The sequence below is a fragment of the mitochondrial genome of Citrus sinensis, assembly GCF_022201045.2.
Source record: "Citrus sinensis mitochondrion, complete genome".
Classification (NCBI taxonomy): Eukaryota; Viridiplantae; Streptophyta; class Magnoliopsida; order Sapindales; family Rutaceae; genus Citrus; species Citrus sinensis.
In genome coordinates, this window is record NC_037463.1 from 467,942 (window position 1) to 485,000 (window position 17,059).

General features: G+C 45.1%; 2 protein-coding genes across 2 annotated transcripts; both read right to left on the minus strand.

Moving 5' to 3' along the window:
* Positions 1-9,904: 9,904 nt before the first annotated feature.
* Positions 9,905-11,488, minus strand: cox1 (cytochrome c oxidase subunit 1). The gene has a single exon. The coding sequence runs from the start codon at positions 11,486-11,488 to the stop codon at positions 9,905-9,907; it is 1,584 nt and encodes a 527-aa protein (YP_009477473.1).
* A 218-nt stretch (positions 11,489-11,706) lies between these two features.
* Positions 11,707-12,833, minus strand: rps10 (ribosomal protein S10). Its single transcript has 2 exons — positions 12,638-12,833; positions 11,707-11,789 (listed from the first exon to the last, which is right to left on the minus strand). Exons 1-2 carry the CDS (start codon positions 12,831-12,833, stop codon positions 11,707-11,709), a joined length of 279 nt encoding a protein of 92 aa, YP_009477474.1.
* Between the last annotated feature and the right edge of the window lie 4,226 nt (positions 12,834-17,059).

The following is a 17,059-nucleotide window of genomic DNA, read 5'->3' on the forward strand; positions in this document are numbered from 1 at the left end:
AAAAGGCACTTATGGGATGAGTTCCTTGATTGGCTAGTCAAGGGATTCTCCGGAGAGCTATTACTTAAGATTAAATAAGGAATTTCCTAACCACGAAAGGTGGTATGGTCCCAATGAAAGTGTCTCTTAGCTGGTTTACAGGCTTCGGAAAAAAAGAAGAAAATAACAACCCACTGTCATAACTCCAAGAGTTAATTGCCGTAACTGCTCAGGATGTTATTTGTCGAGTTGACTGGTTTTAGTTCAGACAGCTGAAACAGGATCGTAAACCGCCCCCCTTCCGTGGGGGGTGGGGATTCAGACCGATGAGGGACGTAGGAATTTTACTTAACTGTCCGGAAGGCTGAAATTGCTTTCTCGGGAGCCTTTGGGAGGTCGGGGTATTCCATCCCATGATACTCAAGGAGCAAGGCGTCGTATCCTAGGGGTTCTACTAATACATCGTAAAGCGGATCCAGGTTTTGGGTTATACCCCAGAAAGCACTATATCCCTGCTAAAAACAGACTCTGGAAGCGGTTTTTGCTAGGATGAATGCTACTTCTATGTATTTCCCATCGCATTTTCATAAGGTTTCATATCCTTCTTTTTCAATCTTTTAACGATGCTTGCCAATTCTAATCCAGGGGGAGCACTTAGATCGCAGATTTTCGCAAAACGACCTCGCGTAGCCAGTTCAGGTATAAATTTGAATAGGTTTACCAAAAGTTTTCCCTATTTTGAGAAGAACTTCACTGTCGAAGTACTCAATAGGGAGCTCAGGTAAACGGATCCAAAGCGCAGTTTTAGTGACCGTTGCCAAGGAAGGCCTAAAATCAGGGTGCTTCGAAAAGTGAGATAATGGTTTGCTATCATCCAAGGTCCCCCAGTAAGAGCTCTTTTGTAATCCTCCCCATCAGTTAAGGATGGTCGTGGCCCAGGTCAATGAAGTCAACTCCCCACTTGGTCTCCACATTTTAAAAATTTTCTCATGGATAAATTTGTACTAAACTTTCTTACCCAGAACCTTAACTATAAGAAAGAGACTTCCTCCATGGTTGAAAAATTCTCCTTTTCTTTTAGTTTCCCCATTACCATTAATGTTGATCACAAGGGGACAATTCGAAGGGCCCTGGTTATGGATTTGCTGCTGCTGCTCATCTTCTTCCCACTCGTCTGATTTAAAGCCTTCAGACTCCGGTTCCGAGATCTCAAGATAGTATGAGCCCTTGTGCTGTACCTGCATGAGAACGAACATCACGAAAGGACAGTGGTTGATTACCGTCTTCCTTTGATCGCTTCCATGGTCCGGGACTCTTCCCAAGGTCCGGAGGTAGCTCACAAAGGTCGCCATTAACTGTTTCAGTCGTCACAGAGGTCGCCATTCCTTAGCCCCTCATTGGTTGTTAGGCATTTGTCACTTCTTCTATTTCATTTCCATAGCGATTCACTCAACATAGAAAAGCAACTAGAGCAGAGCTCGTATCCGGCCTAAAGCTCTTGAACTATAGGAGGGGTCTAGCATACTGAAACATAAATGTAGCTATAAAGCCTTTTTGAGCATCTTCCTTGCGATCTCCTTATCCTATATCAGAACACTTTTTCACTTTTTTTTGCTATCACAATAAATTGCCATAGATCGAAAGTGAGTCCAGGCTTAGTGCTTCCGCCTATCCGGCAGCCGTTACCAGCTGTTCACCACTCCTCCCTTCTATGCTCCGTGGGTCCTTTGTTACCTAATTCCCTTAAACACGGAATTGCTCCTAGTCTTTACCCAAGAGATGTCCCTGAGACTCAATAAGAAAATTGTCTCTTTGCTTAGCTTAAGCACAAGATTCGACAGTTGTGATTCCGTCTTGGATTGAGCTTTCTCACTCTTTCTATGCCTCTTCCTGAAGTGAACGAATACATCTCTTTCTGACGTGAATGAACGCGATTCTCTAATAAGACCCAATCTTATTGAGTCAAGTAGAAGATTCTTGTAGAAATTTTTTTTGATTGACTTACTCCAGCATCAAGGTGGATTTAGCTTGGATTAATAGAGATTAATAGAACAGACGGGAACTAAACAGATAGGAATGCCCGACACAATGCGGCTACTAGAAAAACGTATATTAGATACACCATTTCTTTGTCACGTGCATAGCCCTGCTCCTTGTCTTTGAAAGTCCGAAGCAATGGACACTATATAATTCCTTGTCGCTCTCGTACGCACCAACCCTTGCCTTGTCTCTCGAACCCTTGCTTCTCTCTTGTGCTCCCTAGAGCTAAGTAAGCAATTCTCTCTCTTCTCTAGCCGTGGCCGCTAGGAATTGCTTTCGCTCTTCTCTCTCTGGGGTGCTGGTGGTCGATAGTTGTATGTAATGTTGAGGAAAGAGATTCGGATGAAAGAGGTACGACGGGATATTCCTCCCCGGTTCGGAACTAAACGTTGAGCGGCGGATCAAGTAAAAGCTGGCAATCCTCCACCTAACAACTCCTCCTTTACAGTATCAGCTGTTAATAGGCTCTAATAGACAACCAACCCCATCTATTCTTGATAAACCGGGGCACCTTTCCTATGTGTCAGTGCCATTTTTCTCTAAGGCTTAAAGTGAATCTGTCATAGCTTGTTGCCAGCAGAGCTGGCCCACGGCTTCCGAAAAGGTTTGAGGTTCCCGCATGAACACTGGCAAGAAAGGCACGATCTTTGGGAGAAAACGAGTTATAGGATCCATAGGATTTTTCATGCGAGAAGACCTACGTACCTCAGTAGAGGGTAGATAGGATCTGGAGACAAGGAAGATGATGTAGAGGTAGTAGGTTGGCCAGCCTGATCCATCTCAGATGCCTTGCACTTTTTTAGCGCCTAGTGTAAACCGGAGTGGCAGGTCGGCTAGAAGGAGACGGCTCCTCAGTGGGACCAGATGAAGAAAGCTCCCCTTACTAGTAAAGGGGGTCCGAGGTTCAGGATATGAAATAGAGCAACTTGACGTAACAGAAAAAAGCGTAAACCGAGTTGAATCATAAAATCGAGTTTCATCCCCAACTGAGGAAATGTAATTGTTAAGGTCGGTAACCTGTGGCTACCTCAGGACTATCTGACTACACTACTTGCGTTAAGGCGCTGAAGCCGGAGTTTGCTTGGTAGGGGTTAGCTTATTCCCAGACGAACCAGCCCAGTAAGAGAGATTCCCCCAGACACCAATACCTGCGGGAACTAGTAGCCACACTACGGCGTATGAGAAATTCCCTGACGGCTTCCCTTAACCGTAGGCCACAGTTGCTTCCTTCGCTCTTGAATCTAAAACCATATCTGGTTTCGCCTCCCCTTGGAGCGACCCTTCCGAAACAGCATTCTAGCAACTTCGTTTTCATCCAGCGTTCTCACCAACCAGTGAGCCGTCACAGAGTCTCCCGCTAACTCATGCCAAACCCTTATGAAGGTATCCGACTTTTTCCAATTCTTTGTGACTTCATCAGTCTAGCAATAGCAGCATGCCAGTATTTTGCCCTAACTACGAAGCTTGAGTCCTGTCTTCGCCCGTGAACGCAACAGGACGCGGTCGTCTAACTCGACTTCCGCAGCGAGTCTCATTGCAGCTCTCTCCTGCAGTAGTGAATTTTTTTTTATTTTACTTCAAAGATTTTTTTCTCACAAGATGCTTGTTTTGCAGAGGGGTGAAAGTTTTGAAGAAATAGAAGAAGAAAGAAAGAGTAGTAGCCATGATCGATTTCCTCTGCGCAGGAGCTTGGGATTTGAGAGTAAGCATGACTCTGAGAAGATCTCTGATTGTGATCAATTGGGTCTCACTCAAATCTTGGTAATAACGAATGACTTGCTTGATTTCTCTGCATCGGCTCGTGAAATCTTGGATGATCTTATCAAGTTCAATTGAACTAAGAATGTCGATTGCTCTGTCGTAATAGTTTGTGGTCACTCCAAAGCTTCCATGGCGGAATCAGTACCCCCCTCCACTGAACTACGGATGCCTGTACGCAACCCCATGAAGCAACCGAAGATCCATTGATCGCTTTTTCGACACCCGTAATTTTCCTGTAAAAGAAAGAAAATCCCGGAAACTCAGATTCTTCATTGTTGAAAAATCTTATAAAAATAAGTAATTTAGGAATTTTCATTACTGGGAACACGTCGCTAGCCTAAGGCGGGCTTCGCTATCCTCCCGAAGCTGGTATTTTCCAATGTAATGGTTTTTGACCACTCACTTATATGAGTACAAGGGGCTTGACTATATTTTTTTACTTTATGTAATTAAGTTTAGCTGGAGGGTCCATCTAGCCACCCTAATTAACCCGGTTGAGGATAACACATTATTAAATCCGAATGATGATTTCATAATCAATCATAGAGGTGTGAAATGGCGTCTTTTCAGAAGTCAGATAGCCCTTGAAGGTGTTAGCGCACACCCTTTTTCTATCATATAAATTTAGCTCCGAAGGCAACCCGTCGCGTCCTCGTCACGGCGTTAGCAGCCATTGACGATTATTGAAGACTAAGCTAGTTGGCCTAGAATGGAGCGCATACTACTTCTTTGAAATCGCGAACATCTTACTCTTACCTTTCTTCTTAGTCTGATCCGGGCACTCAAGACCTCGGTTCTTGGCTTTGATCCAATTCTGAAGCTCGTTTTCTCACTCGCCGATGTCATTTTTAAATTCACTTAGTTAGAAAAATGATGGGGATAGCGTACCGTCTTAAACAAGCGCCAGGAAAATGGAACCGCGCTGAATTACGTCGTAGGCAAAGCTTTTGATTCGACAAATGGTTGCTGCTCCCACTTTTGAAATTGTTGGCTCGTGTTTTTATTTTTAGGGTCAGCAGGTCAGGCCGGGCCTGCGGTTCTAATGATTCCGTAGATACAGAAAGAGTCAGTCTCGGCTTTAGATTATTTTCTTAAATATATATATACTATATAAAATACAACTTTAGGCTTTGCTTTGTGCATTAAGTAGGACTCATATGATTCGTCTTCCTCGACTTCGGTTTTGTCTCTTAGTTTTGAATACCCCAGTTACTCGATTGGTCAGGTCTTCCTTCCTTTTATGTGAATTCGTAGAGTAGGCAGAGACCCTTATATACGAATGTTAAACACGTAAACCATGGGTCCCTCGAATATCCATCATCAGCCAACCCCCTTTCCTGGTTTTTGTTCCACTAGCAGTAAGCTCTGCTCTCTCTCTTCTGTAATAATAAGGGAATTGCTCGTCAGCAAGATGAATTCGCTATCCCTGGCCCACTTAAATAAGGCTGAGAAACTAACTTCCTACTTACTCCAATTGCGATAAACTTCCAACTGAGAAAGCAACCCTCCTTCATGTCTAACCGAGAACTGGTAATCGAGAGGGTCTTTCTTCCCTTCCCCGACTGTCTGAAAGGGGAGCAGCAGAGCGTAATCAGGTCTCGATTACCCAAATCATAGTCCCGTCTGTCCTTTAGTTTGACTATGGGATGCTGGACAAAGTGGGTGCGCGATTGGATCCGAATCTATAAGTCATAAGAAAGCCTGTTCAAGCCGGGAAGGTGGGCGAAGAAGTTTCATCTCAATCCGGCTCATTAGTTAGAGATTGTGGAAGGTCTCATGGGCAATGCAATAAAATAAGCCGATTCCATCCCAATCTCTGTTCCCGACTCAATCCTGCTAGTTTGATACCTCACTGCTTCTATCTCTCTGTCTCACAGGCCTATGACAGGCAAGACTAAACAAACCTTCATTCACTCGGCTCGGTCAATCCATTCGTGAGCCAATTAAGTGTTTTTTCCCTCAGGTACGACAAGTCCATTCAATGATCATTCTTCCCATTCCAATAGGCCCCGACATGAGAATTTCAATAGGGAAGGTGACGGCAGTGAATGAGAAAGATCGAATCTCAGGCTAGGTTGTAAGCGTAAGCTAAGTTTCTCATTTGATCACTTGTTTGAGGCGGGTGTACCATCCCATCGGTCAAAGACATGAGAATAATCAGCATGAAAATTGGCGCTTTAACGACATTCGAATAGAACGACTTGTTGCTCACTTAAGGCCGGTTTAAAGTTTAAAGCAGGGGCGTAGGCACGGGATGCTAGCTTCAGGTTGCTTTTCCTTCGCACAGAAGAAGAAGTTCCATCCTCCTCTCTCCGCTCCAGCCAGTGATCCACTTCGAATAGAACGCAATGTTGTGCGCTAGGTTTCAAGGTCAGATAGGGCTTTGAAGATAGGGGTTGGCAGAAGAAGTAAAGGTTGCTTCCCGATCTCCTATGTAACCGCCTGCGGAACAGAACTATGTCTACAATTTTATGAGGGAAGCCCTCCTCTACAATAAAAAGAGAGAAATAAACGAAAGGGTAGATCGAAAGTGAAAGTAAAGAGGGAGAAGAGCTATATAAGAAAACCTGTCCTCGTGACTTTCTGCTTTTATTATGAGAATTCTGGTTAACTTGATGAGAGAAAGACCAGTCATAAGAAATCCAACCAAAAACCATGGATTCGATATCCTGCTATACTCAGGAAGGTGCATTCCTGACTAAACCATTAGGAACATAAAGATGCAGAAAAGCGCAACTACATGAAGTTGAATTTCCTCTTCATCTACCTTAAGGTTAAGGAGGTGGTTATACTTTCAACTAAATATAAATAGAATGCATACCATTAAAAGAATGGAATGTATCCCTTATTTCATTTTCATTTTTGAATCTACCTTGGGAACAGAAGAATGAGCTCGCTTTGGCTCAGACAACCATATCCGTACTGGCCGGGAAGAAGGGTGCTTTACCCGTTGTCTCTAACTAAGTGGTCTATATAACTTGGGGACTCCCCGAACTATCTAACCGATCTCCTCTCCGTAAACAGACAGGGGACAGACTATGAATCAGGGGATGCGCTTGATAGATGGGCTTGGCTTGGTCTGACTTCACCGTCAAGAGAGGAAAGAGGAGGGATCACCAGCTCGCAAGAAAGTCACATGTAGGCCCGGAGCACTTAAAGATGGTATTTGGACACCTTTTCTTGAGAACGTGTCTCCTAAGCACAGAGTACTCTATTAAATCAAAGGGGAAGGAGAAGGATAGTGATTCAACCGGGTGTATCACCCCAAATCCAAGGGAAGGGGAGCGATCTTCATTGATTCTACAAGAAAGAGTAGTCCCGCTTCCGATGAGCATAATGATCCAGGAGAGGTAGAAGCTATGGCCTATGCTTTTTAACCTGCCTCGAAGCGAGCGGTTGTCCCTAATCGTTTTGATTCGAACAGCAGGAAGAGATGCTATCTTTTATAGATAATAAAATAAGACCACCAAGCCCCTTCCTTTAGTGACTGCAGGCAGCCGCCTCCCTTCAAAACTTGGATTGCTGGTTTTGTATGTCTCCTGATTGGCTCTCCAAGAAGATGGGTGTCTATTTTTCTTTCTATTTGAATTGAGCCAACCAGCTCTTTCTGAGTAGTTCAAGTGCTCTACTCGCGGATCAAGAGAGGTTACCGCCTATTGTCTATAGTTCCACAGCCCTTTATCTATTAGTCATTGATCTTCCAGAAGCGGAAAGCGAGGGTGACATGATTCCCGAACCAGAGCGAGGGTGACAGGGCGAGCTTACGTGGGTGAAGAATCGATTGGTTATAAGCCTCATTTCCCTAAAGTGAGTTCACACCTAAAATCCCGGGGTGGAGCTTGAAGATGGTTATGCTCACTTCTTTTTGTCTTAAATAAGATCTATTTCCAAGCCTTGAAACCCTGGAATGAGCATCGCTTTCGAATGATTAAAGCAAGCTTAGATCTTTTATTTCTATCTCTGGCGATTGAGTAGCCGGATTCCTTTTAGGCCTAGGTCGATCGAGAGCATATGCAATTCAAAATTTCTATTCATAGCACCCCCTTCCCTTCCCCTTTTTTAGTAAAAGAACTGAGTCAGTAAACTACTTACCTCCGCGTGCTGGTGAACCCATTCCATAAAGGAAGTGACTGGGCTAATGCAAAAAGAGGAGAAAGCTCAATAGATACCTCTAGTGATGCTTCAGCCTTCGTCTTTGCTGCTCCTGCTAGGTATAAACAACAAAGGCGATGCATCCAGGATAACATCTTGCTTTGTCACGATATGCTAAAAAAATTCCACCTTCCGCAAGGGAAAGCCAGGATGTGTGTGCAAATTTACCTGAGGAAAGCGTTCGACAGTGTTGACTGGGGATTCCGGGAAGCTGCCATGCTGGCTATGTGATTCCCTCAGAAGTGGATCGAATGGATAAGGGTCTGCATTACTAACCTAAAATATTCCATTGTTATCAATTACCCTCCACGGCAGTAGTAGAGGTCTCAGGCAAGGCAACCCCGTGCTCATGAACATTTATCAACTAGATATTCGAATCAATTCCTTTTGAATAAGGAGGGAATGCAAGAAGGGATCCTTGCAACTTTGTAAGGAAGTAAGAAGCATATCAAAGTAAAAATGGTAGTTATACCGGGTATGAGGCAAAGCCAGAAAATTGCTTTTTGACCAATCCGCTTCAGCTGACCTCTGGTGGAGGAACCGAACCAACATGGAATTAAACCTTTTCGAGCATGATGAGCAGAAGGCAAGGGATAAAAAAAACCAGCTTTCACTGGAAAATTCTCATTCGATGTCTCATCCATCCCTACTTGGGAATTTGATAGATGAATAGGGCTCTACTCCGCCAAAGAAAGCAAGAAAAATAGAAAAAGTCGAGCAAGAGACTCTCGCCCTATTTTAAGATGAGAGTAGCGATCACTTACCTGATCTACGACCTACTATCTACGCGTACCAGCCTTCCTTTGTTTTGCATCACGAGATGGACTCTTCGCCCATCCCCTAAGGTCTTTCAAATTATACCTAATTGGGGAGAGGACCCACCAGGAGTCCAACTCCAGATTGGTGGCTAATGGGCCTCGCGTATCCTGCCTTTTCGTAGAATGCAACGCTTATACGTTCACTGAGGAATGAAATCCTATCTTTTATCCGAGCTAGGGATCAGAAAGCAAGAAGGTGGGGGTCAGAAATGAGTAGCGTAGGTGATACCGATAGGGTGGTTGGATACGCGACAGCAACGGCAAGGCACTCTTGACCCCGTCCGTAGAGGGTCGGTACGAATGAGACTGTGCTAGAGATCGCAGTGAGCAAGTATGCCTTGTTGACTGGGTGTTGGTTTTGAAACAAGGATGAGTCCCTCAGGGAGTCCGTCCAAGCTTCAGCTACTAATGCCTGGGCTAACTTCTTGGGGGTGAACAAAGTGCTCTGAGTCTGAGATCGATACTGGTTAACGCCACAAGTGCTCTGCCATTGGTCTACACACAGAGTCATCAGGTAAAGTCAGAGCTTGGACTGGGAATGAGATCAGAAGAGGCTAGGCTACTAGGGAAGATAGAAGCGATCCACAAATCAAACCACTATCCCATTGGCCGCTTCATGCGCCGAACACTCTTAATAAGAAGCTTTATTTTATAAGGTATGTGCCTATGCTCTCGATACACGGCTTGAGAAGGCGGCTCCTTTTTATTCTTCCTATAGGAGCTACTCCTGATTCAGTCAATCAGAACAAGCCTTCGGACCCACCAACCAATCAAACTAGCTTGATGCGGAGGCAAATACCCAGGGATACTATAGCTCAACACACGCCTGGCCGGGGGGAAGGAAGCCCTCGAAGCGAGCTCCGTACCAAATAGCTGTGGAGAGAGAGAAGCCAAACTCTACCGCACTGAAGAGCGAGATAAATAACTGACATCCTTGGTTGATGATCCTCGTCGGTGGAAGGGAAAGCGCGATGAAAGGCAAGTCGGTAGTAGGTCCAATGGAGAGAGGAATTGAGAAGAGATAGGGTCCGCTTTCTAGGCTGACGTTGGACAGCTGTTGGATAGCCCCGACCTACACAAGTGGTTTTAGAATGAACTCACATTTTGAAATGTTCTGTTAGGTTCTTAGTAGCAGTCGGCGATCTTTTCTTCTTTTACTTCACATAGCTTTTCGTCTCCTTGATAGCTGGAAGTTCTCCAAAAGTATGAAAAGCTGGAGGACTTTGTACCATCCATTCCGGTGTGGTTGGATTCTGTTCAACAGCCCAAGGACTTGGAGCACATCTTTTGTTATTTCCACTGCTTGAAGTGATTGTTACGACCACGAAGAAACGACGAATCCCAACTACGGATATATAAGAGCCAAAACTGCTAAGGGCATTCCATCCAGCGTAAGCATCTGGATAATCTGGAATGCGACGTGGCATACCCGAAAGCCCTAAGAAATGCATGGGAAAGAAGGTCAGATTAACCCCGAAAAAAGTGATCCAAAAATGGATTTGCCCTAAAGTTTCAGGGTATGTCCGACCAAAGATTTTACCCACCCAATAGTGAAATCCTGCAAATAAAGCAAAAACGGCTCCCATAGAAAGTACATAATGGAAATGTGCAACCACATAATAAGTATCATGTAGAGCAATGTCTAGCCCAGAATTTGCCGGGACTATTCCAGTGAGTCCTCCTATAGTGAACAAAAAGATGAACCCTACAGCAAATAACATGGGTGTTTTGTATTGTATCGAACCCCCCCACATGGTAGCGATCCAACTAAAGATTTTGATTCCAGTGGGGACAGCTATGATCATGGTAGCTGCGGTGAAGTAGGCACGGGTATCAACGTCTAAGCCCACAGTAAACATATGATGAGCCCAAACAAGAAATCCAAGAACACCTATACTGATCATGGCATAAACCATGCCTAGATACCCGAAGACCGGTTTTCCCGAAAAAGTCGAAACGATATGACTTATGATACCGGATCCAGGCAGAATGGGAATATACACCTCTGGATGACCGAAAAACCAAAAGAGATGCTGGTATAATATGGGGTCTCCCCCTCCAGCGGGATCAGAAAAGGTTGTATTAAAGTTTCGATCGGTTAATAACATGGTAATTGCCCCCGCCAGTACCGGAAGTGATAATAAAAGTGGGAATGCTGTCACTAGAACGGACCACACAAATAGGGGTGATCTATGCATAGTCATTCCAGGTCCACGCATGTTGGAGATTGTTGTTATAAAATTGATAGAACCTAAAATGGATGAAACACCAGATAGATGAAGACTAGAAATTGCTGAATCAACTGCTCCTCCAGAATGGCTGGTAATACCACTTAAGGGCGGATAGACCGTCCACCCAGTGCCGCTACCCACTTCTACTAAGGCTGAGCTTAATAGGAGCAAGAGACTTGGTGGCAACAACCAGAATGAAATATTATTTAATCGTGGAAATGCCATGTCAGGTGCACCTATCAGAATCGGAACAGACCAATTACCAGATCCACCTATCATCGCCGGCATAACCATAAAAAAGATCATTAAAAAAGCGTGAGCCGTTATTAAAACATTATAAAGTTGATGATTCCCACCAAGAATTTGATCGCCGGGACGTGCTAATTCCATACGAATCAGTACTGAGAAGCATGTGCCCATCACTCCAGCAATGGCACCGAAGATGAAATAGAGAGTCCCTATATCCTTGTGGTTAGTGGAGAACAGCCATCGAACCGGATTTGTCATAAAATTGAGATTCTTTCGTTTCCTTCCTTATCAGAGAGGGGCCCCTTAGGGAGCGGGGCTTCTTTATTGAAAAAGGGGGAGTGAGGGGGGAAGGAGCGAAGCGAAAGCGGGGGGTCCGGAAAGCCCTTACTTTATTGATGGGACATTTTGATCCCCTTTTCCTCTCACCCCCCGTTCTGGTTCAGGATTCAGGAAAGGGTCAACGCAAGGATCTTACTTCAAAGCAATCTCTGGAGTTTTCCCTTATCCGAACGGGTCTTGCAAGAAAATAGGATTTCATATTGAGCTCCAAATATACGCTATTGGGATAGGATGGCTCCTACTATATCCTCCCCCCCCCCTAAGAACCGCACGTGCGAGTTCCCCCGCATACGGCTCAAGTGGCGAAGGCACTTTCCTTCGCGCTTGATAAGCGCTTCGCTGTAGCCAAGCTTACTGCTAGCCTATCGGCTAGAGCCAAGCTTCGACCGCGACTGCTCGTCGCTTCTGGCCGCCTTATTCCGTCACCCGAGATCCAAGTCAGCACCGGAAAAAAGATCTTGATTCCTCGCGGCCGGGCCGGCTTGGAAGCAAGCTACTTGTCGCCTATCTCACCCCCTTTCTTATTATTAGTAAGATAGGGTGCCCCTTTCTCTAATAATAAGGTAAGCTTCCCTGAATTCCGCTGGGTGAGCCTTCGCTTTTTGGATCGTCTTCTGCCCAATGCGGTACCCTCCCGTTTGTTTTTAGGTTCCCATTGGGTTTACCTTGTTTACAGGTCGATCCCATGGCAGCAAGAAAAGGTGATCTTGTGCTATACTCCGGTGATCTCTTTCCTACCGAGGCACGCAAACTCCCATCGTGTCCCAGATCACATTTCGTGAATCGAAAGGGGAAGCCTCCTCATCCATCAGCTCCTCTCGTAGATCAGTGCGGTTTTACGAAGCGTCTAAGCACAGTTCACTCGCGTTGATCAATCAAGAGCTTTGCCGCCACTCCTTAAGGTTACCTGTTGTATCATACACTTCTTGCATTCTTTCCCACGCTTCATACCCCCCTCTAGCTTCCCCACGGAGCGGTAAGGTAAAGGGCCAGGCATGGTGGGGTAGGAGCATCCTGTCAGCAATCTTTTTGGCTTGACCAAGAAGTCTTATGTCCTCCGAGTCGCGCGGCGTTTTAACCGAAAGAACTTCTTGCGCAATTCATGCCTTTCTGTTTTTATGACCAGAAATTTTTTCTTGATTTCCATTTCAAATTGTTCTCTGGACTTTTTATCAATATGAGGTGATCGTAACACAGTATATAAGACTCGTGATTCAGGCAATCCAATCTTTCGTGTGTAAGGCGGAAGCGCCTGGTTTTCCATAAATGGGTGATCAAAAGATCGAATCACTATGCGTATCTTGGTGGTCGTTACTTTTGGTGGTCTTTCTTTTCTTTTTGGCTGACTCCTCCTACTCCTCCTTCTCTTATCCTCTATATAGCTCGTCGTTGGTCCTTTTTTTTACATAACATTCTCAGCCGCTCAAGAGTCAAGAGACTGACTATCTCTCTCTTTACGCAATTTCAAAAATGAAGTAGCAGAGTGACTACTGATTTTGGACGCGCTGAGTTATTTAAGCAAAGCCTTTTTTGATCTTGTTATTCTAAATTATTTTATTGTCTTTGCTCAACTTCGTCGAGCCTTGTACCCAGGTACACGGAACACTAACAGAATCTCTGTTCAAACAAAAACGACAAGCAAACCCGAAAACTAAAGGGTCACCTTCTCTAGCAAGCAAGTAGACTTTTCTCTGAGCCCCAGGGTAGCAAAGCTAGCTCTTCGTATCATTGGCATTGGGCAGGTGAACGGGAACCTGGCTACACAACTACTCTTACTCTAGCAGAGGATCTAGTTCCACACCAATCTGCTTATCTTATATAAGATAAAATATATAAACTTAGCGTACCTACAACCGCTTGTGCCCTCTTGCTTTAGCTACTTACTCGGGAACTAGCTTCGCACCTCACCCCGGGAACTCAAGGGTGCGTAGCTTGCTTGTTAAAGGGGTGTTTCCGTTCCTCCGTTGTGGGATAGTTTTTCCCTAGTTCGGTCCTATAAGAAGAGTTCTCTAGACATCAACTCATGGTACTCCCCGGGCCCCTAACAACAAAACTCCTAGGTTAGCTACAGCAGTTCTAGCATCAGCTTCTCGAGGGCCTAAAAGAACCTCTTTCGTCATTCGAAAGTGGCATTTTAGCTCCTTTTCGTGAAACAGATCGGAGATCAGGTCTTATCGATTCATACGATTTTCATACGTCTTTTTCCCACATTAATAAACCCCTTTTTTCTTTAACATGCTAGTGCCCAGATCTTCTTCTTTTGTCTTTGAGCCTGCCTTTAGGTAGCGGCATGGAAGTCCCCCTTCTTCTCAAGCAGGAAAGCCCGCGTATTCTTATTCTAATGTCCATTGGAGCTTCTCTTTTCTTCCCGCTATCTGGCTGTTCTATTTAGACGTCTGTTCCCCAGTCTTACTTTCTCATGCCCGCTTTCGCTTCGCTCCTTTCTACTTCTGTTACAGTAGCTATAGTTGTAATGGCGGTTATGCAGGTCCCCTTCTCATTGAGTAGCCTATACTCTGGAATTGAAGTAGCGAAATCGGCCTTAGCATAGAACGTTTACCGCTTGCCTTACTATTACTAATAATCGGGAATCAGAACAGGCAACTATGAGACTAATTTATCATTGCCCCGAGCAAGTTACTGCGTACCTGAAGTGAGTGTGCCCATCTTGGTCTCCTTTCTTTTTTCTTTGCAGCTGCCATAAAAGTAAAGCCTTAGATTCTAACAGGAATCTCACCGCCTGCTCCCCTTATAATTATAAGATACTCGCTACTAAGGTTCTGAAAGAAGGCAGCTAAATCAGCAATAGAAGAGAACTCCAGATCTATGAATAGCCAACAAAGAGCCTAGCTTTATTACTGGAACTAAACAGCAAGCTGCTCCTACCTTACTTATCGAGAAGGAGTACTTGGACTGAGTAGACTTCTTGTAGTTCTCTTTCCCCTAGCAACCTTTCCTGCTTTCCCGGTTGCAAGGTTTCGAGCTAACTACAGGATTTGCTTCCTAGCTAATAATACTAATTAGTAGTATTGAACTTCGAACTAAAGATTTTCTTTACCTCTAGTTGGAATCCGCCCTGTCCACTCACCACTTATCTCAAAAGCCACTATTTGAGATCTCTGAAGTGAATTCCAAATCAGTCTTTGTGCTTCCATTTCCCTTACGCTCGCTTTTGCTAATGCTACTCGTGCTAGGAGACGATTAGCTCTAAGTGACGAATAGCTCCTATGATCGCGAGCTGCGGCTTGTTTTGTTCGCATCTCCGTAACGGCCTTGTGAAAGCGTTCCAATGACATCTTTAGCCCTCAGTATCTACTGCCAACTCCTTTCACTCCAGTTTACCGTAGCAACTACAGCAAGCTGCCTAGCTCACTGGCTCGTATGACTAGCTCGCTTACTTTAACTCAACAGCCTAGCTCTAACAAGCCAACTCCGTTCCTAGTTTCGCTACCCTGCTTTAGCTCACCACTCAACTCATGCTTCTGTTCGACTCCTGACTAGCCGCACCTTTTCAAGCAAGTAAACTAGTTGCTTCGCTTCGCTTAGCCTACTGTGTAGCCTTCTTTCACTGTAAGTAAGGTCAGGATTGCTTCTCTTCTTGCTAGCGCTATAAGCAAGCTCGGGTAAACAGATGAGCCGGCAGACGGAGCTAGGGCCGTTAGGGGATGTCTGTGAAACAGGCAAGCTTAGCTTTCTTTGTAGTATTTGTTTGTGGGACGGGGAAGTTTCCATCCATATCAAAAGGTGGCTTTGTCTAGAATCAATAAGAGCAGATGAAGGAGATTTCGCAAGAAAAAACCCCTCTTCGTTTAAGGGGGTTGGTTCATATCGTATCTAAACCGATCTTCCTCGCCCTAAGCGGCTGCTCCGCCCTTACTTCTGTGGGTCGACTTCAGTAGACCGAATAGGAAAATGCATAAAGAAAGGTGGACTTCCATAGATGCGATAAAGATGTCAAAAGCGTCTGTTCGGGTAGCAGAGATGCCTACCTATAGTTGGAAGGCTAGCCTAGCGGACATCCTTTCTCTAAGTTAGTAGGCTCCTAAGGCCACTCATAGCGCCCCCGTCGCGCCGTAAGCAGACATTGGTGATTCTAAAGACCAAGACCAAACAGGCCGGCCGGGAATGGCTCCTATGCCTTGCTTGCCAGCGGAAATCCCCTTATTGATCCTACTTATCAGAATAGGAAGAAAGAGATCTTGCTTGGCTTGCTCTGCCCTTCGTGCTAAAGCTTTCTTTGTGTCTGGTGCGCTAGAAGCATCAGTCTATGACGCGCGTTGAGCTTTCTTCCTGCCCACCGCCTATAGATCTGTTCCGATTCTTGGTACTACCCATGAGTACACTTAATTCTCCTTTGGAAAAGCTCAAATGGGTTAGGCTCTAGAAAGCTTATTTTGCTAGCGAGAACTGGGCAAAGCGTCAAAGGATGTGTCGAGAGTGAGCCCACTATAGATACCCCAGAGGGAGACCCCAAACGAAGTCAGTAAACGAGACCAACCCACGGGATGTGCTCCGAGCAGATCGATCTTTCTTTAGTAATGCATTTGGAGGTGGGTTCGACGTACCCAAGGCTCAAAAACAGGCTGAAAGTCTCAATCTAGATCGTCTCTCTTTAGTGAAAAATCGACGCATTAGCATACCGACCTACTTCAGCTAAAGAGGGAAATTCCCTATGTACAGGCAAGCTGACTTAACGGGTCATAGATATGCATGTTAGCGTAACAAGAGTAGGAATGGTGGCACATCTCGTTTTGACGGTCCAATGAGAATCTCAAATCCTCAAGTTATTCCGTATAGCGAAGACTGTCTCATGGTCACAATCATAGATCAAAAATGGCTTCTTTAGGTGCCAACCGAGGCTATACACCAAAGGCTGGGCTCGCTGACCCTGACGGACCGGAACTAATCTAAGGAAGATCTGGTGGCTGCTGCAAACGAAAACCCATAATGTCCCTAAGTAGAGGGAGCTCAGCTCGACGGTTCGATGCGTCCATTTCTCGCTAGACTGAGATCACTATTGGGCACCTCGCAGGGGACACGGAGATCAAACTGGTTAGAAACGAGCGGCACCTTTCAATTCCATGCCTGAGTCAGGATGAGAATCTTAGATCAGATTGGACTTGTGTAGCGAACTCTACCAATTGGGATTTCCGGTTCATAGATGTACGTCATAGTAAATACTATCCACGTGGGAATGTCTATGATTTTGACAAATCAAAGAAGTCTGATATCAGGATTCGGTGTCTCAATTCCTGCAGCTGACTCAAGACGAGGACAGCAGCTATTTGATGATCTGTTGTGTGTCACGACTACTCTACTCGGTAAGGCTTTCCCGGCCAACTGCAAGATGCCTTGGATGAGGGTGCTTCTTGAGAACAAGATATTGAAAGCTTCAAAAAGAGTGCATTAAGATATCGAAAGAGAGCTTCCAGAGGCAAGCCGAAGCGGAGAATCTTTCTCCTAAAGAGTTTCTCTGAGTAGTCTATCAAA